The 22,651-nt window shown below is 40.5% G+C and overlaps 3 protein-coding genes across 4 annotated transcripts; 1 reads left to right on the forward strand and 2 right to left on the reverse strand.

Annotated features, from left to right (window-relative positions):
• Nucleotides 1-328: 328 nt before the first annotated feature.
• On the reverse strand, nucleotides 329-3,131 carry LOC129102702 (uncharacterized). Of its 2 annotated transcripts, XM_054612950.1 has the most exons (6): nucleotides 2,743-3,131; nucleotides 2,540-2,654; nucleotides 2,066-2,178; nucleotides 1,480-1,579; nucleotides 1,253-1,374; nucleotides 329-1,113 (listed from the first exon to the last, which is right to left on the reverse strand). In XM_054612950.1, the coding sequence occupies exons 1-6, from the start codon at nucleotides 2,831-2,833 to the stop codon at nucleotides 989-991; spliced, it is 666 nt and encodes a 221-aa protein (XP_054468925.1). In that variant the 5' UTR covers nucleotides 2,834-3,131; the 3' UTR covers nucleotides 329-988. The 2 variants fall into 2 exon arrangements, with proteins under 2 accessions (XP_054468925.1, XP_054468926.1); XM_054612951.1 differs by lacking the exons at nucleotides 2,540-2,654; nucleotides 2,743-3,131 and adding an exon at nucleotides 2,330-2,530.
• Nucleotides 3,132-3,443: 312 nt separating this feature from the next.
• On the forward strand, nucleotides 3,444-5,702 carry rpl28 (ribosomal protein L28). The gene is made up of 5 exons (XM_054612705.1): nucleotides 3,444-3,466; nucleotides 3,939-4,026; nucleotides 4,604-4,727; nucleotides 5,329-5,447; nucleotides 5,565-5,702. Exons 2-5 carry the CDS (start codon nucleotides 3,946-3,948, stop codon nucleotides 5,652-5,654), a joined length of 414 nt encoding a protein of 137 aa, XP_054468680.1. The 5' UTR covers nucleotides 3,444-3,466; nucleotides 3,939-3,945; the 3' UTR covers nucleotides 5,655-5,702.
• Nucleotides 5,703-9,759: 4,057 nt separating this feature from the next.
• On the reverse strand, nucleotides 9,760-22,228 carry pdcl (phosducin-like). The gene is made up of 14 exons (XM_054613032.1): nucleotides 21,999-22,228; nucleotides 21,773-21,856; nucleotides 19,826-19,942; nucleotides 18,483-18,623; nucleotides 18,252-18,395; nucleotides 17,408-17,589; nucleotides 16,998-17,081; nucleotides 16,477-16,723; nucleotides 15,954-16,240; nucleotides 15,179-15,326; nucleotides 14,609-14,968; nucleotides 12,124-12,306; nucleotides 11,829-12,010; nucleotides 9,760-10,833 (listed from the first exon to the last, which is right to left on the reverse strand). Exons 1-14 carry the CDS (start codon nucleotides 22,003-22,005, stop codon nucleotides 10,270-10,272), a joined length of 2,730 nt encoding a protein of 909 aa, XP_054469007.1. The 5' UTR covers nucleotides 22,006-22,228; the 3' UTR covers nucleotides 9,760-10,269.
• Nucleotides 22,229-22,651: the final 423 nt, after the last annotated feature.

Genomic DNA, 22,651 nt, shown 5'->3' on the forward strand with positions numbered 1-22,651 from the left:
AGTCAGTTGGGAGTAACCTGTGGAGCTGCCACATTTCTGCACAGAACTAGTAATACAGATATGATGAAAAATAGCTCCAATACGATCAGAAATAAATAATATCAAAGCTGACAAAGAACAAGATCTAACAAGAAACTAAATTACTGCGGTGTGTGGGAGAGGCAGATCAAGACAAATGTTCTATGGTGCCCGTGAGGATTTTTTTTCCATCGGTGTATTTCAAATTCAGATATGTCATCGATTAAATGTTGTGACTCTTTAGACAGGAGCAAATGAATAGTGAGGGGTAGGTACAAGTTTGATTTATAGGTTAGTATTTAATTTCCTCCTCATTTACATGGAAATGCAATAAAAACACTGCTGTGACCACGTTGAGATATTTCAAGTTAGTTCTTGGTTTATGTATATATATATAATCTGCCGTATTTTCTCTTAGCGACAACATTTCATCAATTTACACATTATGTACAATACAAAAACAAAATTGTCATAGCATGACTGTTGGCAACACTTTGAAATCTTCACTTCTTTGACAGACTTACAAGTAAATCCTCTTTTACTGTAAACATTTTCATCAAGCAGCAATGATTATGATGTTTTGATGTGGAAGCTCGGCTCCCAGGTGGAGCAACATAGATGCAGAAATGTTTGTCGTTCAACACTGGCACTTAAGCTCAGTCCATTTATCTGAGAGAGACAATCACGTGCGAACAAAGTGAGAACCCATATTTGAAAGGGGCAATATCAATTTGGGCTAACTAGACATTTCATTTATTTCCAGTAGGTCTAGTCAACTTAGTCTCTCCACAGTCAACTCAACAATCAGTATAAAAACAAAGATAGCTGCTTATATTGGTAAAACTGTATCACCATGGTCTCCTGAAGTGATGTGCCTTGCTCTTCAAAGCATCATATTGTCTGAGTTCATCAAAGTCATTCATTTAATAATGTCTTATTCTGTGTGCAAAATGTTGCTATGCTCTTCTGGTCAAGTAGAGAGAGTTTGATTCTGAGTGTCGAGTGCTGCTTGTGCTTTCTGGACAGCGACCTCCAGCAGCGTGTGGTCGCTGAGCAGCTGTTGGAGAGCAGCTGGGTCCATCTCAAGCAGCATACCTGCACAAAAAGATGCAGAGGAATAGAACTTAAATAGCATTTATCCACGCCTTAGAAGGCCTATAACATAACAAAGATGATAAACTACCAAAGACATTAGATCTGTAAGATCAATGATGTTTACAGGGTATCAGGTCACCTGTAATATCATTTGCATGAAGTGGATCCATCTCTTCCACCAGTGAGAAGATCTTCTCTCCGAGCCTCTCTGTGTCGTCAGCGTCTGACGTGTCACTAATGTCTGTCCCTTCCATGTTCAGCCTGAAGGGAGGCAGCAGGAATATTATTTCAAACAGCGGTTTAAAGATTATAGATTAGACATATTTTGTAGATTTCACTTGCAATCAACAGTAATAAGTCACATACTCCTTAAGTGTCTTCAGGGCAAAGTTCACCTGCTCTTCCAGCAGTTTGGGGTCTGAAAGAAGGTTTAAAACAGCCTCTTTGTGCTGCTCCAGAAGCATCCCTGTTGAAGAACAGCACATTATTCAGTATGTCCCCCAAAAAAACATACAAAATGTTATTGTAAAGTATGTCATATAAATAACATTTTAAAAAGTAATGGTGTATTATACAAAGAAACATACAAAATGTAATAGTATAGTAAAATGTCATAAAATGTGTAGTATAGTATATCATTAGAAAAGTGATAAAAAGTCAAAGTACAGTATTTCATATAAAAGTAATAAAAATTCATAGTATAGTGTGTCATAAAAATGTCATAAAAAGTCTTAGAAAATAATGCATTACACACTATTTGCTCATACATTTATTTTGCATATAAATTATATTCTAGCTGCTCTGTGAGGCTGTACTGAGGCATAGCAGTGCTTTGAGCAGCATTAAATGCTGACACTAACATGGCTAACATGCTGATGTTGCTTCATGTTTAAGTGTTATCTTACTGCATAGTATTAGGTGTTTGTTGAGTCACACAGAACTGGTTGCTTACCTGTGATTTTGTGTGAGTGGCCGGTGTTGTAAACATCCACCATCTCAAACAGCTGCTCCCCCAGAGAGTCAGAAGACCCAGACACGTCATCGTCGTCCTTACACGTTCCCTTGCTGCAAAGAGGTGCAGTGACATGAGAATGCACTCTTTGAAAGTTTTCTGACCCTTAAAATCCATGGTGTGCCATTTTTTAAGATTATGACTTATATTTACACACATTCACATCTATCAACTGTTCCTTGTTACAAAAATAACACACTTAACCTTGGTGGACAATAGCTGATGTTGCCTTCACTGGCAAACCTACCCCTGTGAAGACATTTTTCAGACTGTTGAATTAATGTGTCCTTCTGCATGTAAACACTATCTCCATGTGGCTCAGAAATGAAGACTTATGAGAACCCACATACTAAGACCAGACTGAATGATGGAGGAAGGAGATCAGGTTTGGTGACCCCATGTCCATTGCTGTACCTGTGCTCCTGTGCCAGCTGCAGGGCTTGGAGGGCTTTCTCCACGCCTGCAGTCAACGTGGCCTTGTCCTGCACCATCTGATTAAGGACAGGACCTGGCAACTCCAACAGCATACCTGGAACACATACACAGGCTTGGGAACTTTGATTTTATGTCATATTATCAAAGTTAAAACAAACAACGTGCCATGCAGGTAACCTCACCTGTGAGTTTTCCAGCATTCTCCTTGTGCTTGGGGTAAATCAGACTGTACAGTTGCTCACCAAGTGTCTCCAGATCTTCTGCTGCATCCATGTTTTCACTTTAACATGAAGACACTGCTTGCAGGTGCCATGTTACACTGCATTGTAACTTTATATGGAGCGGTTTGACAGAATACTTTGACCCCTTGTTAACTTTTTCTGGTTAACAGCTTCCAATTACATCAACATTCACACACCATCCACTGATTATTCACAAAATCTTCATCCAAAAATGCAGATTCTTACTAAAAGACGAGTCTAGTTGACTCAGTGTGAACCCTGCACATGCATTCATGTCATAATCTAAATTATGACTCACGTTTTTAGTATTAAAACAGCTGACATTTGGAAACACACATTTTTTGACGGATATCTGTAAACACCAGGCGCGCATTAATGACGTCAGGCTTCCAACAAGCGCGGTGAAGAAGAAGTGTTCCTCCGCCGTGCTTGAGGAAAAATAGTACTTAATAAAATTACATTTAATATGCTCTAATGACGTAGTACGAATACAAGTATTACCCTAGCGATAATAGTGACGATACATTATGTGTTTAAAATCTGTTAAAATGCGTGTTTGATGTTAAATGCTTCATAAAAGAGTATCTGTAGGTGCGCATTGATCTGTGACAGAGGTTCCGTAAAGCGGTTTCCGGTCTCGCCGGTCCTCTTCCTCCGCTAAAAGGTAACGTGGTCGCCTCGGCAGCTATTAGCCGCGCACTAAAGTCTATTTATTTTGTCCTTCTACTAGTATTTAATCTCTGAAAGTAAGATATTATTGTTGTAGGGATTACTTTATACCACATATGGAATGAAATGGCTTGAATAATGTAGGAATGGAGGGATACATGTATATATTTATGAGCACGGTGCCATGTTAGGCCTCGTCGTGTTTAATCAGACCCCTCCGCTGAGCTATGGAGCTAACTAGAGCTAACTGTGCCTCAATGTGAACACTGCACTGTGCTGTCTTTATATGAATGCAGCCATTGAATACACACAGTTTAACCTTTTGCAATACTTGTATGATTAAATTATGATTTTTATGAAAAGTGATAGAAAACAAATGAGGCTCCAGTGGCTCTTCCTCTAACAATTGTTTAAAGTTGCTTTCAGGTGGGCTTTATTTAAATAACACCTTGTCTTGTGTTGTCCAGGTTCATCATGTCGTCCCATTTGCAGTGGATGGTCATCAGGAACTGCTCCAGCTTCCTCATCAAGAGGAATGGACAGACATACAGCACTGTGAGTGATGTTACGCTGCCTGTCTCTCTGCTCAGACCAGACCTGATTCCCAACATCACAATACATATGAGTCCTAAACTGGGATTTGAGTATGTGGTGTGTTAATGCTGGAAAAGAGACACAATTGGGTGTTTCCAAATATTCTTTGAGTACATTAAGCCATTTTTGAGTGTGCTGTTGATGTACAGTGTAGTATGGGCCAACAGTGCCATCAGGTAGTTGAGGAGGTGTTTTGCAATTATTGCATGCTAACAAGCAAATAATCATAAGCAAAGTGCTCCGTATAATATAATATAATAATAACTTGTATTTATATAGCACCTTTTAAAAACAAGGTTTACAAAGTGCTTCGACAGACAAGGCAGCAAAACAGTGCAATAGAAGAAACATTAAGAACAATCGTTAGGATAAAACTAAACTAAGAAACAAAATGAAATAACAAGTGACCCCGTAGCTTACAGGACATGATGGGACTGGTCTTGACTGAAATAAATGTGCAATAGTCTGTCTTTGTATTACCAACACAAGCTGTCCTTTTCAGTTTATCTGAATTAAATGTTTTTGTTTTATGTGACAGGAGCCCAACAACCTGAAGTCCAAGAACTCGTTCCGCTTCAATGGATTGGTGCACAAGAAGACTGTAGGTGTGCAGCCAGCTGCCGATGGCAAGGGAGTCGTGGTAGTGCTGAAGAAGCGTGCAGGTAAACATTCGACACGGTTTCCATCTTCCGGCATTTCCGGTGTCTGTAAAACAAGTGATTTATTACATATAATTAAACTCTCTTGACCTGATACTCAAGATTTTCTTGGTCATTTGAATTTAAAGTCTGAATTTACATAGTACAACCTGACTACTGTTTTTAATGAATGTCATCACACTTTTTTCTTTAAGGTAAAATCGACCTGTACTGGTTTAAAGGATATTTGATATATCTTTGGCATTTTTTTAAGGGACATCAGCTACTGTTTTCGTGATGTACTGAGGCTTACTTCCAATTGATTAAAATAGTTGCTGATGCTCTGAGTTGCTGAAAAAAACAACTAATTTACCGTTTAAGTACAGTCATTACCCATAAATTAAAATGATGGCTATCCAATTTATTTATCTCTGTATCCCTGGAAACGGCCAACAGACTAATCTTAAAGGAGAAGAAATGTGGCACAGATGAGCACTGCCCTTTCAGAATGATAAAGAGGATTAATGTAAACTCAGACTTTTTGCAGTCCCAGGTTATTTTTTTGTTATGGATAATTGCAGTTGATCTGGTAACATTGGAATGTCTTTGTTTTCTTCCTAAACAGGCCAGCACAAACCTGCCAGCTCTTACGAGAAGATCACCATCAACAAGAATTCTCGCGCCACCCTCAACAGCCTGAGGCACCTCATCCGCAAAAACAAGTACAGGAAGGACCTCCGCATGGTGAGCCTAATCTTTTATTTTAGACACTTAAATTCCCATTTGTTTGATGGTCCTTAATTTGTAGTTCACATTTCAACGCCTTCAGGAGCATAATTTGAGTCTAATTATTTCCCCCAGGCTGCCCTGCGTCGTGCCAGTGCCATTCTGAAGAGCCAGAAGCCTGTTGTGGTCAAGAAGAAGCGCACCAAGGCTGCCAAGACGGCATAAACTGATACACATGATGAATAAATAAAAGCTTCTTGTTTGGAAAAAAAATACCACATTGTCCTGTGTCTTAACTAGATCCTTACTACTTCTGTGGTTTCCAATATGAAGGATTTTTCAGATATCTGACCAGTTATTTGGTATGGCAATGATTAGTTATTCTAAAGGATTTTTGAATGCATAATTGTCATAGTTAGATACTTTTGGGAGAGTGTAAATGAGCAAAACTTCCTAGCAAGATTGCACATTATCATTGAGGATTAAGTCAGGGTTTTTAGAAATTGAGAAGAGGCAGAGTTATTGTATTTTGTGCTCCAACATTGAAAAGGAAGCTGTCTCACACATGGAAATGTAATACAGCCCATAAGAACAGCCTTTGAGCAATAAAGGCATTTGAGCTAATACCTTTTAATTAGTACCACTCCATATTACCGGAAACATGCCTCTGTTGTAAATGTTACTTTTGTTGACTTGCTTTTGAGGCGTGTGCTTTATCTCGTGCACTAACCATCCAAAAACCAAACAATCAGCTGTGGTGGCTAGAAATAGGTGAGTAAATGGGCAGCCAGTTTGACTGACCTCAGTCTGTTGGGCCCTCTGTTAATCATCTCAGCTCCAGTTTAAGATCAGCTGAAATCTGATAAGTTCATAAATCAAAGTCAAGATTACCTGTGAAAGTATAGACATCCAACTCTTAATCGGTTTTAGTGCCATGTGGCCTCCACTTTCAACCCACTGTCCAATTCTTACAGCAGAATTCAGGCTGCGAAAATAAAACATTTGGGAATGTGGTTGCCGTCAACAGTCTGGACATGGAGTTCTAGGCATTTCTGTGTACTATCAGGCAAGATTAAAGCCTTGATTGTGATCTATAGCTTGTAGAAGCTTCTCACGGAGTGTTTCCAGACTCCTGTACTTGGGTAGGTCCAGCAGGTTGAAGCAGGTGTGGGCCACGGGTAAGTAATTCTCCCCTCCACCGGTGGGCTGGATCACCAGCTTCAGGCTTTTCATGCCCAAAATGGGTATGCGGTCACTTCCTGTGAGGAACAAGAGACATTGCATGTATTTAAAGCACTGACCACTTGACCTCCCTGCTCTGATGATGTCCCTGTGATGATGTGCGTGCTGTTCAACACGTGACAGAAATGACCTACAACTAATCGAACACCAGTCTGTGCATTGCTTATCTGTGCACGCAGTTGGCACATAGCCCTCTTTTTACCCATATTTTCTTTTTTACTGTATTTTACATAAATCCCTTAAGAACTCAACACTTGTGTTTTTTTTTACACAGCATGTGTTTAAAACAGTAGCTTAGACTGAAGCAATCAGGACCTCCGTTGCTTTAGTCACAGTGACCATTGATGTGGAAACATTGGATAGATTTTAAAGCAGCCCACTGGCAGCTTTCCACCCATGGCTTTGGAAAACAAACTGTTGTCACCTCCCCTTGAGTTTAAGCTGATAAAGAATACTGCAGCAGTCATTTCTGAAGCGGAGCACATCTCTTGGACAGAGGATTGAGACGTACCTGTGAGAGGGATGGATTGGCGTCGGTGAAGATGTGACGGAGGCTGCGGTGGTCGCTATGAGGGGACTAAGGCCAGCGCTCTTCTTCATGCCCTTGGCTCTGCTGGTCCTACAAATATGGAGCTTTGAACTACAGGATACAATTCATGCACTGATAGAGGAGAATATCCACCTTCATGACCAGCTGGAAAACCTCACCCAAGCCTTCAGGGAGCTCAAACGGATGCTCATAAATCACTCAAATGGTACAGTCTTTTACCATCAATATATACAGTATATGTACAGATTAAAGTAAGAGCAAGCTTTTGTTTATTTGTTATTTTATAGAAAATAATTATAGTGGAATTTTATTTGGGTGTGCAACATTAGAAACTGTGATATTCAACAGTATGCAATGTATGTATCGAGAAATAAAAATATTTAGACGATTCCTCAAGAAATTACCATAATCTTTAAATAGAATATACACTTTAAATAAAAATATGAGGCTCAGCAAAGTAATACATGTTTTTTATTTAATATTCTTTGAAAGATTTATCCACACACAAGATGACAAAAGGGAAAAAAATGTCATCCTTTATACCATTTCACACCATAATCACATATTTATTTTGTACATGCAAATAAAACACTTCAATTACAGTTTTAATCTCAAGGCACATGATGAATACTATAGGCATGCTTGTGCATTGTGGGACCACTACTAAATTGCATATTAGTCTTATGCAATGTGTTTTTAAATGTTCTGCCACCAAGGTCAAACAGCTGCCTGCTCTTTCCCTTCCTCTCATTTCCTGTTTGTGTTCCATCTGCTTTCTCTTAATCCTCTCCACGCTGTATTCATTCATTCACGTTATCATGTAAGCTTTCTCTTTTTACTCGTTTGACCTCACCCAGAGAACTACTACTACTACTACTACTACTACTACTACACTACTACATGTATTCCCGATTTCAGTATTTCTTTTTGTGATTAACACAGACCCAGGTCACCATGAACACCGCGAACATCACGACGAGGACGCCCAGCATCTGTGGGACGAATGGTCAGAACACGGTGTGTACCTGGACATTGAAAAACATTTCAAAGCTTCCCAGCAGATTTATTGCATTCAGTGAACAAGTTGTGGCAGAGCACACAGCCTTAGTTGGCATTGATTTCGTGGCCACGTAGAATGCAATCAGGCCTACGGGTCACATAAGCACCAGATGGATAATGAAGGGAAATGTTAATCCACTCTGCCACAAATGAGCCTTCTAGACATACTAATGTATGTTGCAAACAAATGATAGGTTAAAGGGGTTAAATACTCCCTGCATGATGATGATGTGACAGTTTTTTTCCCCCTTCCGTGCAGGCATCAGTGCAGAGACCCATGTTCTGTTGGAGCATGCCTTTTGTGGACATGACCTGCACGACTCAGCCGCTCCCCTCCATGAAGAATCAACCCTCCTGCTGCTGACGTTACTCTGCCTCACCCTGCTGCTGATGAGACATTTCTAGGCTACATTAGCCCACTGAAGGAGCTACACTGAACTTCAGCTGGCGTCTGTGTCGCTCTATTGGTCATAGAAAGTGCAGTTATTGTCTTGTGGCCTATGGGGACCCAAGTCAAAACTATGCTGTAATAATTATGGATTAGTGTGTTTTGATATGGTTGCAGGGATTGGCTCTTGCCACGGCTCTTCCTCTTCAGAGTGAATATTGAGTGGAAAGGATTGAGTTGACCTATCCGCTGTCCGTGTTAGACCAATCAACTCTGGGGAGTTCACTGAACCGGAAAGGAGCCTGTTGAACCACATTTTGTTTTTATGATAGAGATTATAGGATTGTAATTGTATATTTTTCTGTAATTAAAACATTTTTTTTTATCCCTTAAGATATATAAACACTGATAAACATGGAGTATTTTGGATTCCTTGAAAAAAAATATTGGGTACAGACCTTTTTCCACTGCACATATTTTGACTTGTAGCAGGAAAAGCACAGGTGGAGCTAATAACATTAACGAGGGCTCTGTTCCTGACAGCAATTATTACACCTGTGTTTGACAAGTCAAAATGTTTGCTTTGAATAAGGTCTACAATGTCTGAAACTACTTGTGTTCATCTGAGCTCATCTGTAAATACAATAAATAGCTACTTGTAGGATGAACTCTGCAGCCCAATTTGTTTAATATTGGATTATTTACTTTGACCAACTGAATGAAAAATAAATATTTAAGCTTGATTTTGTGCCACCTTATTAAAGTTATGGTGAACATGCTGGCAGAAAGTTGTAATAATACATCTAGCACATATACATGCTGAAACATTAGCTTTCATTTGAAGTCGTTTTTTTGGCCACCCAACAAATAATAATAATCAAATCCTTCTTAGTTATATTTTCATCTCCATCTTCAAGCTGCAACATGCTCCCCTATGTTCATCAGCTAGTTTCTTATCTCAGCTTTTTTGTCTTTAACGTTACTCTGATCAAAAGGATCCACTGTTAGTATACACTTTTTTTATTTATTTATGTCCATCATCGCTACCTTTGGACTCTGATAAATTAAAAAAAATAAAACAGACATTGAGTCCAAACATTTCTTTATTCTCTTCACTATTTGAAATGGTACAGCACATATAAAAGTTATAAAATTAACTAAAGGTCAGTTTGGGGTGCAGGATTTGTATTCTATATAGTGAAACACATTCAATACAATGAAGATGCAAATGAAACAAAACAGGGATTGTGTATTAACACAACAAATAAATAGTCGACAGTCACAGCTCAAACAAAACATTTAAACTAACATCTACTTCATTCTCACTGCGTATAACAGGTCCTCGTCTATAATAATGACAAAAATGTACTTTTATTAATTATAACTTAAGGATTGATGTCATGAGGAAACTCCCTCGGCCATGATGTTTTTATGTGCATTTATTTTAGGTTCTTCTTCAATGCTGGCTTTATGAGTAGTAACATAGCAACCCTGGCTCAATCTGTCATCACTACGGGGGTCCACGTACTTAAAAATCATCTATAGTCCATGCAGACCGTGTACACGTGTTCCCAAAGCAAACAAAGGTAGATATCATGGCTCTAGTCTATATCAAGGTCGGAGTCGTCGTCGCTCACAGTGTTCTGTACGATGGATCCATTGCGAACCGTCTTCGGGCCGCTGGACGGCTTGTCAGGCAGCAGGCCGTACTCCTGCAGCAGGGCCTCCACGTCTACGGCGAAGAAGTCCTCCCCGAGCTGGTCTGTCACCCGCACGAAGTTTCCTATCAGGTCCCCTGCTTTGTAAACGAGCAGAGCAGGCAGAGCACTGTCTCTGAACAGTGCGCTGGTGCTGATGGCCGAGCTGCGTACGCTGCAGAACTTGACCAGCGGGTATTCCTGAGCCAGACACATCAGGCTGCCGCTCATGCTCTCACAGCCCGGGATGTCGGACTCGTAGATGTGGATCATGACCAGTGTGCTTTTGTCCTCCTTGTCCAGAGCCTCCAGGAAGTCCTCGCCGCTGCTGAGCTCGTAGACCTGCGCAAAGCGTTTGCCGCGGCAGAGCTGGCGCCGCATCTCCTCGATGCGCTGCATACGGTAATGCTGGAGGAAGTCTTCGTCGTCCTCATCTTCCTGGAGCATGTTGTACTCTTGCATGGTCATCTGCGGGGCAAGACGGAGAGGAAAACACAGTCAGTTATTAAAAAGGAACAGTTTTTACATTTTGGGAAATAGGCTTTCTGACCCAGAATTAGATCAGAAGATAAATACTGCTCTCATGTCTGTGCTGTAAATATGACTCTCACCAGCAGATGTTTCAGTTAGCTTAGCACAAAGACAGCTAGCCTGGCTCTGTCCAAAGGTAACAAAATCCACCTACCATGACATCTAGATCTCACTATTTAACAAATTATCATATGTTGTTTGTTTAATCTTAACAAAAGCCTGAAGGTAAAAAAACCCACAAATTTGCTGTTTTACAGGCATTATGTGTAACAGACTCCAGAGAGTTACTGGTCCAAGCTGTTACTAACCATTCCTTCCACTAGGGGCCTGTGTCTTCTTTGCTGTCTTTTTTCTGTCGTTCAGGATGTTGGCTGTCAGCTGATGAGCCACACCTGAACCTGGTGTGGTTCCAGCTATAAAGACTCAACCTGAACATTGACAGGTTCTTCCTTGGCTGGCACGGCTTCTGTTTAGTTTAGTTTGTTTAAGACAAGGGTTGTAACACCCGCCAAGAAACAGTCTGACACATAATCCCCGATAAAATCTTGAATTGCCTCATAATCCTACGAATCCAATTTTCACCCACAAGGTTTAAATTGTTCAATATTGGCTAAACATGTGTAAGTAAATTAGTTGGCAGGTGAATTAATGCATTGTGAAACAAAACGTGGCACTTAATTCACTAATCCATAATTGGACTATGTTAGAAATTAAAGGATGGAAGCACGGGGAGTACACTGTTAATGAGGTTGTATTTAATTAATATCATGCCTGTATTTAGCCTTTTCCCACAGCAAGTGTCCCGTTAGTGAGTGTGGCACAGATTCAAGAGTGAGTCACCCATGTACTGCAAGGGTGGAGTGCAGACAAGATTTGCCCAAGCATTTTATTCTTTCCCATGTCCATACTGTGCCCCATCCCATCCTACTTACTTTGCCTTGGATTTTGTCCTGAAGCTCTTTCTGTTTCTGTTTGTCTTTTTCCAGGTCGAGGTCAGAGCGGCAGCTCATCGACAGCTTCTTGATCAGTCTCTCCATCTCTTTCTTCTGCTCTTGTTTCTGCTCCACCTCCAGCTGCTTGTACTTCCTCCAGTCATTGATGACACCCTTTGGTCCTGAGAGAGAAGAGACAGTTTTACCGTCACTGTAAATCCTATACATAATTGCGCACAGTGGTCTTACTTGGACAGTACTTGTCTTGGTGTGTGTGTGTTCTTGTATTATTAACCTGTGTTGACAGCACTTCCATCGGCGCTGTAGTCTATTTCAGGCTCTTCGACGTTAGCGTCCCGGATGGTCCTTTTCTCCCCATCCTCATCCTCGTTGTCGCTGCCTTCGTCTTCGCTGCTGCTGTAGTAGTACTGCAGCTTCTCTCCCAGGAGTTTGTCATCCAGAGTCGTCATGACAACGGCTCAACTGAGGGCAGAAGTTTTCAATGTGTTAGACTGCGCACTAATGCAACAATAAGCTTACTGCTTTCACATGAGAAGGAGTCATTGTGTTTCTCTTTATTCTTCTTATTAACATGACAGAGCTCATTCTTCATCTTTGTACTGCAAGCAGAGAACAGTCTGTGCCGAGCAACCTGCATGTTAACTAAGACGTTTACACCTTAGATGTTATTTAAATAAGAAAGGCTTGCCTCCGTGTTGTTGAATATTTGACTAATACTTTGCATGAGCTGTGAGACAATACTTCTTTGTCTTTAACCCCTCACAGATGAAACCTCTACAGAGAAAACAGCTGTTGTGTCACACAATAGCCTGGCAGAGCTCATCAGTCAGTGGAGCATAATGATCCAGATTGACAGCCATCCAAGCTGTCATGGGTCAGACAGAAAAAGGGGTTTAATGGCAGAAATAGGACATGTGCATTGTCAACAAAACTTGGTCTGAGAGGTCTTTGATGATCCACTGAGCCGTGTGTAAGCCATCTAATGTGCACAGATGGAGAGACAAGAAGACTGCCACCCCCCCCCTCCCCTGCCTGCAGCAAACCCTTAGCTGTTAGCTGTTAGCATTAGCTAAAGTGTGTGTTAATCCCTGGCGATGTGACAGCTAGCATTAAACCAGCTAGCTATGGTTAGCCAGCTTCTCTCTGCTATGACAGTTCCCTCACGTGTCTGAACGCTCCTGTAAAGAGGACAGAGACAATTCAATCATGTTGTTTATGCAGGAGGACATCTGAGAAAGTTAGCTAGGTTAGCATTAATGCTAGCAAGCTAAGCTAACTGAGCGACTTCCTGGGACAACCAGTACGCATTAGCTTGCCATAAAGCGAGTGTGTATTTAATACCAGTATACAACACATGTCAAGTACTTTTCTTACCTTTATTTTATGACCAGCTAAGGTTAGAAGAAGAAAAAGATCAGCTCCCAAAGCTCGCTCCTGCTAATCTGCTAGTGTAGCTGCCGCAAAGTAGCTGCCGGGAATATGACGCCTTCATGAATGTCGGAAATGTCGTAATTGTGATGTTCAAACTCAAAGAGACCCGACAAGTCAGTTTAATAGTTGTGGTTGAAGCTATGTTTAGTGTGTGGACTGGTGTGAACATAACAGTAAACAATAATTAAACATTAATTAAATCTATGATGTTTGTAAAAATATTGTAATCACATATTTTGCCCCGTATACGCATATTTAAATTAATTTATTGGTGGGTATCAAACACCTCAACCACACCATAGGCACTGGAAAATAGCCCAGCTGCAGATTTTATTCTGGTGTTAATGTCGTCTACATTTTTATTCTAAAGTATGAAATGTGATCATGTTCTGAAGTAACCGTGTTGTAAAGTTGGACTTTACAGAGAGCACTTGAAGGCAACACGATACCACGGTTCATCCGGGTTCCTTGCACTGACAGAGGAATTGCAGGAAGATGCTGGGATTGTTATTATGCAGTTCCCAGCTTCACGACTAGAGGGCAATATGTCTATGAAATATTACAGATAATACATATACCACTACTACTATTACTACTACTACGACCACTTCTGCCAGGCTCACCAAAATAGCTAAGAGAAACATTGTGACTTAATCATATTTTCCACAAAAAGTACCATTATACCATAATAGAATTATAGGTTCACTCTTCCTTTTATTAATACAAATCCCTATAAAATTAAAATAATCTGAAAATAAAGAAAGGACACATTCAAGTCCAAATCTTTTCCCCCCAAAAGGTTGTTATTTCTGTTTGGTCAGGTATGAATATTCTCATATGTATCCTAATTTACCTGAATATTCTAGGCCAAAGGTTCAGTTTGTTTTTAAACGTTGGTGTGCATCTTTTTTTATTGATAACAGGATTTACAGGAAGCACTGTGTGAGAGATGTGTGCGGGAATAGTGACTCATGAGAGGCGCAGAACAAGTGATAGTAAAAACAAACATTGCCTAATTAAATAAATGGACAATAATCCGCTTTGTGTCTATAGTTTTATTTCAATGAATGGCTCTAGCATTCCTCTTAAAATAAATCCACAGACTATACAGACCTTTATTACAGTAAAGCGTGAACATGATGATATTCAGGTCTTCAGGCACAAATCTTTGCACGTCTTTGTTAATATTCTCACTGAGCTCTGAGTCCTGTGTGATTCTCCAGTGATGTTCAAACAACCATTACAAAATTATAATTTTTTTGGCAGCAGCCTCTTTTACCTAAAAATATGGATCTCAAACTATAACCTTCTGGTGTTTGTAGAGAGTCATAGCTCATCAGTCCTTATTTTACTGTCACCATTCACACTTTTTGATTGCTCCTCTGTTGGTACTCTGAACGCCACATAAGGACACGTCCTTGTGTTCTGACAGACCAGCTTCTTCAGTGTGGCAGAGTTCACTATGTCAAAGCCGACTTGGCCCCCAAAGGTGCTGGGCTTCCAGTAAACTGGAGAACAAATAGGGCTTCCCAGTAGGCCTTTAAGGGAGAAGGGGGCACCCATCTCCACCATGCTCTCTCCAAAAATGCCCCCCTGACGTGTTCTCTCCAACATCATGCCAGGATAAAATTCAAGAGCGTCAATGTCACCGTAGAATTCTTCAAGCTCGCGTGCTATCTCCTCGTTATCTGCAAATTGTAATCACAATTACTGCACAGTTAATTAAAATGATCCACAATACAATGCATCAAGGACTAATCTATAACTTTGAAGCCATGCGGCATGGCACTTTGGATGGAGAAGATATATACCTCAAAGTAATGAAAATCACATGCTTTAAAGGTTGCATTTGTGTGATTTGTGTGGCGTGGTCCGTACACAGAGCTGTATTTTCTTACCAGTGAATTCCCTGAACGATGTGTACGGCTTGAGGTTAAAGCGCTTCCTGTACTCGTTGAAGGGCTGCACGCGGAGCTGGCGGGACTCCTTAATGGTCACCACAGCCACTTTGGTCACCGCAGCATGGATGTTAAAGCCACCGCCAATCTGTAGGGCAAAGGTTAAAGAATTAAGTATCTAATGTAAAAAATGACAATATTCAAAATACTGTATTTTTACTGTATATTTACAGAGGGCTTAGCAGATCATGTGGATGTGCTTTGATTCGTCTGGGTTGTATTTGATAACCTGAGATTACATTTCAAAAGTGTATGCTAATGTAGGCTATTAAATGTAATTATCTTTGTGAAAAGTGTCATAAGAAAAAAAATATATTCTCCAGCCAGTGGCAGGCCACCCAAATCAATATTTTTTTTTCTCTTCAGCACATAAAGAAATGTAACTGCGAGTGTTATTGCAAATCTTTCCTCCTTTTGGAAGGTTTACTTTGGGTTCGGGCCAACACAAAGCATTGGCGAAACTATAACAAACCTGCTCAAACTCATTTATTCCGACAACTGTATCAGAACATTAGCCAAGTTCCTTCAGTACTCTGTTTTTATCACTTACAGGATATTAATCCAGCAAAAACAAGGAGGGGTTTTCGGTAATACTGCAGATTATATGACAGAGTTCTAATTAACTAAGAGTTAGTTGTAACTATGGGAGCTTCCAAACAACTATACACCAAAAAAAAGTTTTTATTGCTTCATTACATTGTCTGTAGTTTGTTACCTGGCCGGCAACTTGCCGAGAGAAGGCATCCACCAGCTTCTCAATGCCGTAGTGTGTGAGAACAGAATTGTTGAAGAGGAACTGTTTGTATGGCAGTTCATCTCCACTAATAAGGAAGGTGTCGGGCATCAAAGGATGCCAGTGGTAGAGCTGGCTGAACTCCAGAGCGATACGGTTTCCATACTGGAAGTTGGAGTTAAACAGAAGGGCGGGATCAAACTTCAGCTGCAGCAGGTATCCGCTGAGGTGCTGTACGTACTCCTCTATCACTATCTTTATTGTCTCACCTGAGAGGAAACATGCAGAGACACAAAGTGGGCAGACAAATTAACATTAAACCACTTTCCAGGTACTGAGTAATGACATGATGGAACAGATTCAAATTGACCCCCTATGTGGGGGTTGCTGACATCCACTGTTACTGAAAAGTATTGCATTGCATTAATAATAGTTAAGGAATAGTATAAATTCAAAGTATTTCCCAAATTGTCGAACTGTTCCGTCGAACTTCTGTCCAGCTCACCGATGATGATTAAGCGTGTGGTCTGGAAAAGCTGCTCATCGTCCCAGGTGGGATGCTCCACCTTCAAGATGTCACATACTCGGTTATGCTCCCTGAGCCACAGCGTTGCAAACATTCCCAAACCCGGGAGGAGTCCGTACACTTCCTGACCAATCGCCATCTGAGCCTCAGGAGGGATCCCGGGGGGGTAGCTCATCTTAACGGGTGCATCAGCTACAGAGGGAGGGTACATATCGCCGTCTACTAACTGATGGGAAAAAGAAAATAATTATTCATGTCTTTCCCAACAATCTCCACTTAATCTGACAGTGTATTGTTCTCCTTATTTCTGCAGCAACATGTTGAAAAGCGTCCTTAGTATTCTCACATCTAAGGCAACAGCCGCAGATTACATGAAATTATGAAATATATCAACAGCCTCTGACATTGATGTGGAAAGTGGTTGGTTTTATCATGAGCAACATGTTGAGAAACATCTTTGTGGTTTTGTTTTTCACTTTTCACAGTTTTGATTCTGTCACCTGATACTTGAGTTTTCCGTCTTTGTGAAGCCTGAGCCGGAGCTGACGTTCCAGGTTGTCTCCGTAAACGTGTCCTGCATCCACCTGGATGTAACGAGACGAAATGAGAGATGTAAATGAGAGAAAAAGAGGAAAGAAATAAAGGCATTCATTTATTCAAAGCATGTATACAAAGCTGTTGAGCTACGAAGATAAAGTCTCATTGAAGCCAAATTCTGTGAGGGTTTTTTCTATTCAGTAAACACTCAAACCCACAAAAATCCAGATAAGTCTTGACCACGTAGCCGAACAAATTCCCCAAACTAACCATAACACTAAAGTCCTACTCAAGGAAAGGTCAAGTAAGGAGAGTGCTCTTCAAATAAAGTTTATTCTTACTCAATTGCCAAAAAGCTGTAAAATGGACTAACCCCGTGCGCTAGAGCCTTGGTGAAGCCCACACCCATGCGATTGTAGGTCTTAAAGAACTGGTGGGTGAAGTGCTGTGCGAAGAAGGCGAACATGAGGTTGGAGCCCTGGGGGTCGGGTCTGAACGTCCTTCTCTTCAGCAGACGCTCAACCAGCAGCTCAGGGTCAGGCATCCCAGCCTTGCCTGAACAGAAACACCACGACTTTAAACAGAGCGCAGCGCAAAACACAGACACACCACGCCTCCAGTCATAATACTGAATGAGTGCATCTGTGAAAACAGTGCTGATACAGTTAAACACATCACATCGCCCGTCTGAACCAGCCAAGGTCAATAATCGTCATTGCATGTCTCTGTGGGGAGTTGAACACATGTTGTGCATTAAATACTGGTGATGCTGTGACGAAATATTATTTCAAAGTTATGCAATGGTGGAAAGTAACTACATTTACTCAAGTGCTGTGGTTCTTTTAAGGTACTTGCAGTTTGCCTGAATATTTAAATTTTATGCTCATTTTACCTTACTATATTTATAGAATTTATTATTTTACACTTACGGCTACTAGGTATTATATTTCAAATATTTTTTATCTAAAACATAGGATCATATTTTTAAATACAGAGTGAACTATTTAACTGTTAGAGTGTAAACTACCTAATAATATAGAAAGCATTTGCTGTCCCGTGTACTATTATCGTTAGGTTATATGAATATTTAGGGTCGGGTAGTATTTGAGTATTTTTGATACTAGTGTCGATATATTACTTGGGTTTGGTACAGATACAATTAAATAAAAAACAATGCTTTTATGGATACCTAGATAAAATATGAATGAGTGGCTAACCTTTGACCCCCATAGGTGTAGGGCAGTCCTTCGGCACCGGGGGCAGAAGCCGGGTGTAGTAGCTCAGGTTATAGTAGGATTCCCAGCTGAGGTAGCCATATTTGGAGTTGTAGGTTGGCGGGCTGGGTATTAAGTTTGCCCTCACTGTTAAATAAAAAAAGTTATTAGACACTTTGAATATGTTCCAAACCTGCATGATTTCACTGAGTGAATGAACAGCTGACTCTGGACCTGTTAGAACCAGCCGCATGAGGACGTCCCGTAGGAAGGTGTAGTTGATGATGTCCCAGAGCAATTGAAAGTGAGTGAGTATGTAATGCAACACATCAGGGCTGGGCTTGAAAAAGTGACGCAGTCTGGTCAAAAGCTCCGCTGTGGTGGGAAGACATGGGGGAAAAAAACTTTACTGAACGGAAATTGTTATTACTGGAAGTTAGGTCAGCTAGGATTTCCAGATGGAAAAGATTCCATCTGCATGTCAAAGTCAGCAAAACACAGTCCAAGAGGAGACTCAGCCAGCCAGCCGTGTCTGGGTGTTACAGCCTGCTGAATTGCTCAGCGATTCAGAGAAGGAAGCAGAACAAGGTGGCAATTTAGTCGGATTATCAGGCTACAAATGTTTGGCAGGTTTACCAACCAGGTCAAAGTGTGCCCCAAAAGTGTCAATGGTTTGAGCTAATTTAACTTTCTTTTAGATGATGCTCCATTAGACCACACAATCAACAGATATGATAAAGGCTCATAAAAGGTCCTGCTTTATTCCTTTATCTTACTACCTTCATTTTCATATTTCAGTTTTGTGCTTCCATTTTGAACACATTAAATTGTGTTTAATCAAATTAGCTTTCATTTGGAATCGTGTTTCTGACCACCTCACAAATCTAAGTCCAATATCCTATACTCTCTTTTAGCTCTGTCTTTGGTCTCTATCAACATCTATCACAGTGAAATATCTTAGCTGCTACATGCTCCACTAATGTAAACCAGCTAGTCGTTAACTGTGTAGTAACATTAATATTCCTGAAGTTGGAACAAAAGTGTTGTTCAAGAAAATATTATCGCTCAATCCCATTTCCTGTTTTTCTGCTCCACATTGCGTTTCTTTCCCACCCTTCTCCTCACACTCTTACATTCCTTTTGTCTCTCTTCACAATCAAATGATTGGTTCATTAGTATTATGCCCAGTGGTCATGATGTAACTGCTCAACTGTGAGTGTGTGAGGGATCGTTGTAAAAGTGAGGCAGAGCGGAAGAAATGATGGATGGATGGATGGATGGATACATGGATGGTGGTCTAAAGAGATCAGCAGAAGCAGCTCTGGGCCAGCTTGTCTGGTTTTGGCATTTGCTCCTGTTCCTGTTTTCTCTCCAAATATTTGGGTCTAGACAAGTCCAAACTCTGTGAACCAGGGGGATAAGTTCCACTATTTCCTGATTTAACAACAACTAAATAAAAAAAAGCCCTTTTCATCGGCCTAACATCTAATCCTTTCCGTCTTGTGTACAAAGTAATAACAGAATATTTAAAATTCCTTAGAAATGCAATAATAAGGGAGGATATGAGAACGACTCACGGTCGGTGCAGTTTTCTCCGCTGAAGCCGGTACGAGTGCAGTCACACTCATACTTGTCTTCACCATACCTGACACACACACCCCAGTGCTGACAGGGGAAATAACAGCATGGGTTCACTGTGGGGTGAAAAACATAGACAACTCATGTCAAAGATTGTGCCAAATACTTAAATAAACTCAGGCAGGCAGATCATAAATGATGTACAGAAATTGACTTGCACCTACACAAAACATCTGTCTTAGCACAAACTTGGATCATCACCTAAAAACATCTGTCTTTTGGACGGGAAGGACATCCCAGATTGACCGTGAGGACCGACTTTCTTTAAAACATCTGTCTCTAAAGTGACGTAATTCAGTTTCCAAAAAATATTTTGAGAGACATGTATTTCAGTTGCAAACTTGCTGTTTTACAAGTCTGTTATTTCCTCATAATTTCTTGAATTTTTCCTCGAAATAACTATCTAATTTGGTAAACGTCTTAGAGAAAGAGACAATGTTGATATACAAGTTATGTTTTAAGTTGGTTGTGTTGAGTCTAAAAGCAGTTAGTAATCTCCAGAAGATTTCCTGCCAAAGGCCTTTTGTTCTCATTCACAGAATCAGGAAAGGGGGAGGCCATCTAACAGACATTTCGACAAAGATGTGAGACAATAAATCTTACATGATGGTAGATAACACTGTTTGTATCACACATTCCTAACATGAATTCTCTGATTACCTCAAGTTCATAGAAAAGTTCAGGGTGTAGAATTACAAGAATTTTGAAATAAATAATAAAACATGCTGGTTACGTCAAGCTCCAGAGACCAAAAACAAAAACCTAAGGAAAATTGGGATAGGCACATGCAAAAACAAGTCTCTCTCTGCCCACGCAGCCCCCTGTCCTTTGTCTCCTAACAGAAAAACCCCACAGATCTCAACACAACAGTTCAAATGTCACACGGAAAGAGGACATTCGAGTCATCCTACCACTTGGCAGTACAGAAAAGGAGAGGAAACCGTTTAAAAAAACCAAAGAAGTGATAAAACCTTTTCCTTCAGGTGTGTGAGAGCAGATAACGTTGGCCTGAGGGCCGGATGGTATACTGTGTGTATAAGGGGCTGGGAGGTGAACTTACAGGTCAGACTACATGTTTGGCCACAGGTCAGGCAGGAAAAGTCTGTCTGGGGGGCTTCACTGCTAGGAATACATACATTCAATTTAATTTACCTCTTTTAACAAGTCTTGAAACTGCAATTAAAAAAGAAAAGAAAATCTAATTCTCATTTTATTAGGATAAATAGAATGAAATCCATTATAATGCCTCCCATTGCTATTCTTTCCTTATTATAATCAACATGAGAAGGAAAAACAGGTGTGAAACATGATGTAAGATAAATATAAATACAACGCTGTTGTTGTACCAGGGCCGGGCTTGCCAGGGCCTGTCTTTGTTATCAGGGTAAGCGGAATGTCTAGAAGCCCCTAATGGCAGCTTAACCCTCAGTGTTCAGAGGAAGACCTGATAGAACCACAGGGAGAAAAGAAAACCCACTCTATTGAACATGTGTTTCCTGCATATGACCTGTGGCAGCAATTTGAGCAGCAAATACTCAGATTAACATATATTACAATATACAGTACAGGTCAAAAGTTTGGACACACCTTCTCATTCAACTACTTTGAAGAATCTAGAATATAAAACATATTCTGGTTTGTTGAGCATTTGTTTGTTTACCACATAATTCCATATGTGTTCCTTCATAGTTTGGATGTCTTCAATATTAATCTACAATGTAGAAATAAATAAAGAAAAACCATTGAATGAGAAGGTGTGTCCAAACTTTTGACTGGTACTGTAATAATAATAATAATAATAATAATAATAATAATAATAATAATAATAATAATAATAATAATAATAATAAAGCACCCTGTCCAACCACCACTGACCTCTCACCTACCTGTACTGGAGGTGACTTCATCCCCCCGGCATGCAGGCTCCCGCAACAGCAAGAGCAGAGCACACACTGATCCAAGGACAGAGGCTTGAAGAAAAAAAGTTTGAAATCATTTTTTTCAATTATTTTTGTTTAAGGAAAAAAAAGAAAAAGAAAAAGCTAAAACACACAGCAGCAGCAGCAGCAGCAGCAACAACAACAACGCGAGGAAACGCTAAGACATACTTACATCTCATTACAGCAGTCTCAGGTTAGGAGAACTGCATGCCAACTCCTAAAAACTGTAAGAAAAGTGTAAAGAAAAGAAAAAAAGTCCAGCAGAGGCAGAGGAGGAGGAGGAGGAGGAGGAGGAGAGCCCGTTGTTGGCAGACGAAGAGAGGCAGTGGGAGTGCAGAAGGACCGGCGGTTCAACAGGTTAAGTCCTGTCTGTGAGAGCTGCAGACCCTCCGCACCGCTCTACCTGATGTCACGAAGGAAAGGGAGAGTGGGACGGAGGCTTCAGAGCAGTGCGCGTTTACGCCTCACTGTCGCCCCCTGCTGGTGACAAAGCACCACTGCAACGGCATGCTTTTATCTTAACCCCCATGTTTTCCTTCCTTCTAATTAATCATTTTGACAAGACATACAGTACCAGTCAAAAGTTTGGACACACCTTCTCATTCAATGGTTTTTCTTTATTTTTATTTTTATTTTTATTTTTATTTTTAAGACATCCAAACTATGAAGGAACACATATGGGATTATGTGGTAAACAAACAAATGCTCAACAAACCCAGAATATGTTTTATATTTTAGATTCTTCAAAGTAGTTGAATGAGAAGGTGTGTCCAAACTTTTGACTGGTACTGTAATTATTTCGGAGGATACAAGCCTACACTGAGG

This window comes from Anoplopoma fimbria, chromosome 14 (assembly GCF_027596085.1).
Source record: "Anoplopoma fimbria isolate UVic2021 breed Golden Eagle Sablefish chromosome 14, Afim_UVic_2022, whole genome shotgun sequence".
Lineage (NCBI taxonomy): Eukaryota > Metazoa > Chordata > Actinopteri > Perciformes > Anoplopomatidae > Anoplopoma > Anoplopoma fimbria.